The sequence below is a fragment of the Oncorhynchus nerka genome, linkage group LG28, assembly GCF_034236695.1.
Source record: "Oncorhynchus nerka isolate Pitt River linkage group LG28, Oner_Uvic_2.0, whole genome shotgun sequence".
In the NCBI taxonomy this organism is placed as follows: Eukaryota; Metazoa; Chordata; class Actinopteri; order Salmoniformes; family Salmonidae; genus Oncorhynchus; species Oncorhynchus nerka.
This window is the reverse complement of record NC_088423.1, coordinates 13,175,145-13,184,157: the sequence shown is the minus strand read 5'-3', so window position 1 is coordinate 13,184,157 and position 9,013 is coordinate 13,175,145. Positions and strand designations below refer to the sequence as shown.

Genomic DNA, 9,013 nt, shown 5'->3' with positions numbered 1-9,013 from the left:
TTGATTGCTTTTAAGATCGTCAGATACGACTGTTAGCCTAGAATCCAGAGTGTTTCAACAGTCTTAAGGTCATTTTTCATATTGTTTCCAGGTTACACAATGACAGTGAGGGAGTTCAAACCAGGACGTGGGTACATGTCAGTGACACAGGAGAATATCTGAACATTTTATCTTATTCAAAATCCTCAACAGTTCAAAGGCTCCTGCAACGCTGAGAATCATGTGAACTTTTACACAACTTGGACCTGTAGAAAGTTCACTGACCTGTCAGTCTCACACTGGGGCGTTGTAGATCCAAACCTTGAGGCGCTCTTCAGTCTGGATCACTGAAGTGTTACAGATTGCACGATAGAAATGGAAAAGGTCATTTCCGATTGAGCCGATATACGTGTTCACCGTACATGCAGTCACCACTAACGCAGGAACGTTGCCTTTAAATTTCAATCATGACGCTGAACTAGAGTCAGAGCCCCTAGTGAGGAGTTGTTTCACCTTGTCACCTTCCCATGTGAAACCCAGCTGGCTTGGCTGTTACGTCATTTTCTGTTTACCTTAGAAATATGAAGAATCTTCTTTTTTCCTCCATTTGCTCTGAGGAGTTGGAGTTCAGGGTTTCTTCCACTGCAGTATGCACTCTTAATGCTCAACTTTAAGCGGGTATAGGCTAGCCATACATAACTTTTACATGCTACAGAAACACTAATTATAAACATGTACAGTGTACACACAATGTAAAGATGAAAAAAACATTTTTGTAATTAGAGAAAATATGGAGAGAAAAAAAAAGATTTATAGCGGTGGACTTTGAATCAATACATAAACTAGCTTTAGATAACTGTCCCACAAACATGACAATGTATTATAGCTCTAAGACAAAATGGCATCCTTCACCATAGAGATATCTGGCATGGGCATCTCATTGTTAAACAAAAATTGAAAAAAATAAAAACCCATCCCTATTTTATTAGTGTCAATCGTTTCAGGGGTGGAAAATCAGACCAGCTGATTCATAAATTTAGGGTCTTCTGACATTGAAATCATACTCAACTCACCCACTAGAGGGCAACAATATACATGTTTCTTTGAGCATGCTTATATGGCTGACGAAAGCTCAGTCTGTGTGGGGACATTGGGTAAGCACAGACCATACGATTTCTCATTTAGTCCTCAATACTGTACATTCACACTTCATAGAATTTACAGTTGTGTGAATTGTATTCACACATACAACATCTGAAAAGAAACTGATGACCAAAATATCAAGTGCCCTTCCCCATCTTGTCCTTTATCCATGCTGATGAAGTGGAGAGGTGTAACATCCAAAGTCAATTCCCCACGACATCTGGATCCCCTTACCCTGGTCTCTGCTGTGGCCGTGCAGCCATGTGTCCTGTCCCTGGGCTGAGTGAAAGAGGGTCTCCTGGACAGACTGGGGTCTATGCTGGTGTCACTGATGATGGGGAGGATGTGGCCAGGCACTCCTCCTCACTTCTTATTGGCTATTCTCCGCTTCCTGGTTGCCAGCATGTCATAGAAAGGATCCCTGCTGATGCTTGCTCTGCAGAAAGAAGAGATTGGTTATGAAAAATAGACAATGGTTGTGTATTACAGTAGCCTATGTACGTCTTCATGAGCAGGCGGGGGAATAGTTTCCCCAGCTTTACCCCTCATGAGCAGGCGGGGGAATAGTTTCCCCAGCTTTACCCCTCATGAGCAGGCGGGGGAATAGTTTCCCCAGCTTTACCCCTCATGAGCAGGCGGGGGAATAGTTTCCCCAGCTTTACCCCTCATGAGCAGGCGGGGGAATAGTTTCCCCAGCTTTACCCCTCATGAGCAGGCGGGGGAATAGTTTCCCCAGCTTTACTACATTCAGTATCAGCATAGTTCACATTTTAACCTAAATTGTTATCAAAGAAAAACATGGCACTGCAGCATTCTGCTCTGACAGAGGACCTCAAAAGAGCTGTAACACAATCAAGTGGTTTCTTATTTGTATTTATTATGGCTCCCCATTAGTTCCTGCCAAGGCAGCAGCTACTCCTCCTGGGGTTTATTATGGCTCCCCATTAGTTCCTGCCAAGACAGCAGCTACTATTCTTGGAGTCCATCAAAATGAAAGCTAGTTATACATTCACAACACACTAAGTGTGCCCCCCCAGGCCCCTACTCTACTACCACATATCTACAAAATCCATGGGTACATGTATAGTGCGTATGTTATCGTGTGATGGTATACATGTGTCTGTTTGTGTTGCTTCACAGTTCCCGCTGTTCCAAAAGGTGTATTTTTATCTGTTCTTTTTTAAATCACATTCTACTGCTTGCATCAGTTACTTGATGTGGAATAGAGTTCCATGTAGTCATGGCTCTATGTAGTACTGTGCACCTCCCAAATTCGGTTCTGGACATGGGAACTGTGAAGAGCCCTCCTGTGGCATGTCTTGTGGGGTATGCATGGGTGTCCGAGCTGTGCGCCAGTAGTTCAAACAGACCTCGGTGTATTCAACATGACAATACCTCACATAAATACCACCAACAAGTTGAAAATAAGTTAATTCAATCCCTCCTCCACTTTGAGCCAAGAGAGATTGACATGCATATTATTAATGTTAGCTCTCTGTGTACATCCAAGGGCCAGCCATGCTGCCCTGTTCTGAGCCAATTGACATTTTCCCAAGTCTCTCTTTGTGGCACCTGACCACAAGACTGAACAGTTGTCACAAAATAAGAGTCTGTAGGACCTGCCTTGTTGATAGTGAGTAGTGCTTTATTATGGACAGACTGCTCCCTATCTTAGCTACTGTTGTATCAATAGGACCATGACAGTTTACCATCCAGGGTTACTCCAAGCAGTTTAGTCATGTCAACTTGCTCAATCACCACCTTATTCATTACAAGATTTAGTCGAGGTTTAGGGTTAGTGAATGATTTGTCCCAAATATAAAGCTTTTAGTTTTTGAAATTAGTAGGAGTAACTTATTATTTTTTCACCCATTCTGAAACTAACTGCAGCTCTTTGTTAAGTGTTGCAGTGATTTCAGTCGCTGTAGTAGCTGACGTATAGTGTTGAGTCATCCGCATACAGACACACTCAAAGCCAGTGGCATGTCATTAGTAAAAATTGAAAAAAGTTGACAGGGCAACAGGTGTGTTCTTTGGTACATTAGTGCAGACTGTCTAGACTATAATACACCCATATTTTCCCTTGGAGACTGCAGAGGGGAAACCCCATAGAGGTCCAAGCCTTGCATCCAATGGGACTGTAATAGGGCTAAGTAATTCACTGCTTTCCTGGCAGTAGGAACACAGGACATGCTAGGATGGCCTTTCGGTGTGTGTATCATGCTGACCACAGGGGAGACTGAAGCGGACTCAGAGTACAGAGAGGGTGTATGTATGTGAGGTAAAGCAACCCAGGTCTGGCCTCTTCTGCACAGTCTGACAGCTACAACACAATGAAGAGGCTTATAAAGTTGACCTACGGCTGAGATTTCATACAGGGCTGGTATGGACTAGGATTGGCACTGGTTTCCCAATTCTCCCACTGTAAACTCATTTTCCAACACCCCATCTAAAGTTATGATAATTACAGAACTAAAGTTGACATAATCATCATGTTCCCCTGTGTATTGCATCCACTTCATCCAAAACAAGGTTGCCAGTAAGGTTGTGGCACGAGCAGAAAAATCTATTCTGTTGGTTCTAATGGAAACCCAGCGTTCAATCCTAATGGTGTTTCTATATCTTCATGCCTGGATGAGAGCATCATCTAATATGATTTCACAGCAGATATTGATCATTGAAAAGCTCAGCTGAGAGGAGCAATGATCAATCACCCTTTGGGTCCAATTTAACAGAGCACTTTCATCATTCCTTCTCTCCTTAACTAAACAGCAGTAGTGCCTGATAAATAGTGTGGATTTTGCGAAAACACGAAGAGAAACAAATTGAGACTGAATGCTAGAAAGAGAGAGTGTAGCATGTGTGTTCTAGCGCTCCTGCCTACAGGACACTACAGGGATTTATCAAACAGAAACCCATTTAACCTCCAGAGAGCTCAGATCAACTCTGAGCCCAGTCTTGTCTACCGCACACTGAGAAAGTGAGCCTCTCAGCCATATGGGTTAGTCTGTCACACAGTTACATCAAAGAGTTCACACATGGTCATGGTGCTTTGTGTGAAGACCAACCCATCTTCAAAGAAGTGTCAGTGGATACATACATATTGGTTTAATCCTAGCTTTGCCATTGAATCGTTGGGATTCACTGGTGTCTCCTAGCAGATGACTATGGGCTTTGGACCCTGGTGAGTAATATCTGTTGTGTTTACATAGGGGTAAAACTCCCAAAACCTTAGGTGGGTTATAGACAAAAACATACTTGATGGATTTGATCCACTCCTCCTTCTCCTCTGTGGTGGGCGCTGATATCCTGTACACTGTGTGGTTGCCCTCGACGACCCGGCCGTCCGCCTCAGTCTTACACGCCTTGATCAACAAACCCTTGTGGTTGGGGTTGTAGAGCTCGAAACAGTTCTGATTGGACGACAGCGTCCAAAAGAGAGAGAGGTGAGTACAGAACTAGTTACAGTGAAGACAAATAATTAGTTACGTTGAAGAGGGACAGTTAGTCCTGTTGAAGAGGGACAGTTATTCCCGGTGAAGAGTTACAGTGAAGAGGGACAGTTAGTCCCAGTGAAGAGGAACAGTTAGTCCCGTTGAAGAGTGTTACAGTGAAGAGGGACAGTTAGTCCCGGTGAAGAGGGACTAGAAGTGTTCAGTGCTTATTAGTCCTTTCTTAGAAAGTGTTTCAGTATATTTTGAGGAACTTACAGGTTTCCTGGGCTCATCCACCTCTCTTATACTGAGGTTCTCCAAAGGAATGATCCCACGAGGTTCCTTGTCCTGCAGACGTGAAGAACACATTCATTTATTTAATATGTAGCCACACAGCACATACTTACAGGCCAATTGTTTTGTGCTGCTGGTTCAATAACTAAAACACACATTTGTAATATGTGTTTTATTCACATAAGTGTGTATAAATCAGCAATATTCGGATAATATTATATTGTATGAGGAAGTTACTGAAGGGAGAAGTAACCCAATCCTACAGTGGGTTTCTATTGTGTCTGGGGGCTGAGGAGACCTTGAGGAACAGAACAGCCCGGTCTTTCTCAATGAGAGAACACAGCAGGGAGGGGACACGTCCAGGGACTGGGCTCAATCCTGGTAGTGGGCTCTAAGCTGTGGTGTGTTGGGGCTGTACTCTCATCAGTGTGTATAGGATAATGGGGGGTCTGGGCTAGGCCAGATGTGCAGCAGACCTCCCAGATGGTTCCATGCATCGTGTTAATTGCTGGACCATGGTGCATTTAGGTCAAAGGCCCAGGCTGCATCTGCTACAGAGGTCTCTCATTGATAAAACCACACTAAATTACCGTTGTGTATTCAAAGTAGTACAGGCAGTTGTCAGTCAGAATGAACCACCGTCTCTTCCAGGTCTTCACTCTTCCACCTGTAGAGAAATATACCAGACATGTTGAGTAACAAGAGTTACATCCTCAAAGAGAGACATGTTGTGTAACAAACCACAGACAGAGAAGAGCCAATGGCCATGCAGCGATGCAGTGCTGTCGGCTACACAGCCAATGAGGTGATACATTTCTATCTGCAATACTAACCGTAATGTATAGAGTTGACCTGATTCTCTATATTCTACATGACAATGATATCTGTTCTAGGCAAATCTATGTCACCCTCCTGAATAGACCCTAGCATGGCATGTGGATGTGAAACTCTTGGGCCTATACAATATTATGGGAAAGGCTTTAGATGGAGGCTGCTTAATGTCAACCTTTCAGCAACCAGCAAAGCCTTTCTCATAGACTCATTTTAGTGCAAACTGCAACAGTAATTATGAAAATTTCCTTTGAGACTCAATGTTGAGACAGACAGACTAGCCTATAGCCCAGCCCTCAGACCTTAGGGTACTCTTCCTATCTGATTGGCAGTCTGTCCATTAGGCTGATTTAATCAGGGGCCCAATATCCCCCCTCCCGCCCCTCAGCCTCCCTAGAGGTCCCAAAGCAGTGCAGGTATTGCTTGTGAAAACAGTCAAAATGTGGGTTCAATTTGGGGAGAAATCCCAGAAATGAGGCCGGAGCTGGGGAGCATATGGTTCATTGGTCAGGGGTGGCAATGCATTCAGACTGACATCACTGTATACCCAGCCCACTGCATAATAAAGACATTTGCCTCTTAAAAGTGATACATCTTCATTTTATTTCATTATTTTGCAGATATAAAGTGAAAAGAGAGGAACAATTACTCATTCTGCATTTCTGTAACACTAAGTGAGTTTACTGCAATGAGTTTCCTTGTTTAAATTCCTGTTCAAATACAAACAATCAATACAAAATGGGGATGTGGATACACTTCATGGAAGCATTCATCATAGTCTGAACTCAGTTCTTTTCACTTGGCCAAATCTCTCTGTACCGGGAAGCCAGTCTGTCCGACCAACCAGGGAGTGTGAGGAACAGAATGAGTAGCAAAATACAATTCTCAGACGCTGCATTTTTTTCAGGAAGAATATCTCCTCACGATATGGAGTTAGCATTAACTCTTCTCTACTTGAGTCAAGCCTTTGTCAGCAGATAAATGCAGATAATTCTCTACAGTTGTCCAGATGAAGGATTATGAGTTTGTTAATTAAACCAAAATGATGCAAGCAGTCAATAATCCATGTAATTGTAAGTAATATTATTATGATTACTATTGTATTACTATACTTTAGGGGGTAGATCAGGGCCAAGAAACACGAGCAATGGACATTAGACCGGTGGGAATCTGTCCTTTGGTCTGATGAGTCCAAATTTGAGATTTTTGGTTCCAACCGACGTGTCTTTGAAATGCAGAGTAGGTGAACGGATGATCTCCACATGTATGGTTCCAACTGTGAAGTATGGAGGTGGTGGTGTGATAGTGCTTTGCTGGTGACACGGTCTGTGATTTATTTAGAATTCAAGGCACACTTAACCAGCATGACTACCACAGCATTCTGCAGAGATACACCATCCCTTCGGGTTTGCGCTTAGTGGGACCATCATTTATTTTTCAACAGGCCAATGACCACAAAAACACCTCCAGGTTGTGTAAGGGCTATTTGACCAAGAAGGAGAGTGATGGAGTGCTGCATCAGATGACCTGGCCTCCACAATCACCCGACATCATCCTAAACCATCTCAAATTGGGTTGAATTGGACTGCAGACTGAAGATAAAGCAACCAACAAGTGCTCAGCATGTGGGAACTCCTTCCAAACTGTTGGAAAAGCATTCCTCATGAAGCTGGTTGAGTGTGCAAAGATGTCAAGGCAAGGCAAAGGGTGGCTACATTAAACAAATCTAAATATATTTTAGATTGAACAATTCTTTAGTTACATGATTCCATGTGTTATTTCATTGTTTTCACTATTATTCTACAATGTAGAAAATAGTAAAAATAAAGAAAAACCCTTGAATGAGTAGGTGTGTCAACTTTTGACTGGTACTGTATATACAGTACCTTTGGTAAGTATTCAGACCCATTGACTTTTCCCACATTTTATGTTACAGCCTTATCCTAATTAGATTAAGACATTAACACAAAATACCTCATAATGACAAAGCGAAAACAGGTTAAGAAAATTTGGTAATTTATTTACATAAGTATTTCAGACTCTTCGCTATGAGACTCGAAATTGAGCTCAGGTGCATCCTGTTTCCATTGATCATCCTTGAGATGTTTCTACAACTTGATTGGAGTCCACCTGTAGTAAATTCAATTGATTGGACATGATTTGGAAAGGCAAACACCTGTCTATATAAGGTGCTACAGTTGCCAGTGCATGTCAGAGCAAAAACCAAGTCATGAGGTCGAAGGAATTGTCTGTGGCGTTCCGAGACGGGATTGTGTCAAGGCACAGATCTGGGGAAGGATACCAAAACATTTCTGCAGCATTAAAGGTCCCCAAGAACACAGTGGCCTCGTCATTCTTAAATGCAAGAAGTTTGGAACCATCAACTCTTCCTAGAGCTGGCCGCCCGGCCAAACTGAGCAATCGGGGTAGAAGGGCCTTGGTCAGGGAGGTGAAGAACCCGATGGTCACTCTGACAGAGCTCTAGAGTTCCTCTGTGGAGATGGGAGAACCTTCCAGAAGGACAACCATCTCTGTAGCACTCCGCCAATCAGGCCTTTATGGTAGAGTGGCCAGACTGAAGACACTCCTCAGGAAAAGGCACATGACAGCCAGCTTGGAGTTTGCCAAAAGGCACCTAAAGACTCTCAGGCCATGAGAAACAAGAATCTCTGGTCTGATGAAACCAAGATTGAACTCTTTGGCCTGAATGCCAAGCGTCACGCATGTAGGAAACCTGGCACCATCCCTACGGTGAAGCATGGTGGTGGCAGCATCATGCTATGGGGATGTTTTTCAGCAGCAGGGACTGGGAGACTAGACAGGATTGAGGGAAATATGAACAGAGCAAAAGTACAGAAAGATCCTTGATGAAAACCTGAGCGCTCAGGTCCTTAGACTGGGGTGAAGGTTCAGCTTCCACCAACAGGACAACAACCCTAAGCACACAGCCAAGACCATGCAGGAGTGCCTTCAGGACAAGTCTCATTGTCCTTGAATGGCCCAGCCAGAGCCCGGACTTAAACCTGATCGAACATCTCTGGAGAGACCTGAAAATAGCTGTGCAGCGACGCTCCCCATCCAACCTGACAGGACTGCAGAGAAGAATGGGAGAAATTCCCCAAATACAGGTGTGTCAAGCTTGTAGCGTCATACCCAAGAAGACTTGAGGCTGTAATTGCTGCCAGAGGTACTTCAACAAAGTACTGAGTAAAGGATCTGAATAATTATGTAAATGTAATATCAGTTTACACATTTATGAATTAGCACAAATTTCTAAAACAACCTGGTTTTGCTTTGTCATTATTAATGAGCGAAAAAAAAACAATCAATTT

At 43.3% G+C, this 9,013-nt stretch overlaps 1 protein-coding gene across 2 annotated transcripts in view; it reads right to left on the bottom strand.

Annotated features, from left to right (window-relative positions):
• Positions 1-770: 770 nt before the first annotated feature.
• Positions 771-9,013, bottom strand: part of LOC115113816 (cytohesin-3-like) — a 54,232-nt gene continuing 45,989 nt past the window's right edge. For both annotated transcript variants that reach the window (XM_065012644.1, XM_065012645.1), the window contains exons 10-13: positions 5,441-5,517; positions 4,833-4,904; positions 4,381-4,535; positions 771-1,558 (exon numbers count right to left, since the gene is read on the bottom strand). In XM_065012644.1, the coding sequence (XP_064868716.1) occupies positions 1,486-1,558; positions 4,381-4,535; positions 4,833-4,904; positions 5,441-5,517 (377 nt within the window). In that variant the 3' untranslated portion in view covers positions 771-1,485. The remainder of the gene's footprint in view (positions 1,559-4,380; positions 4,536-4,832; positions 4,905-5,440; positions 5,518-9,013) is intronic.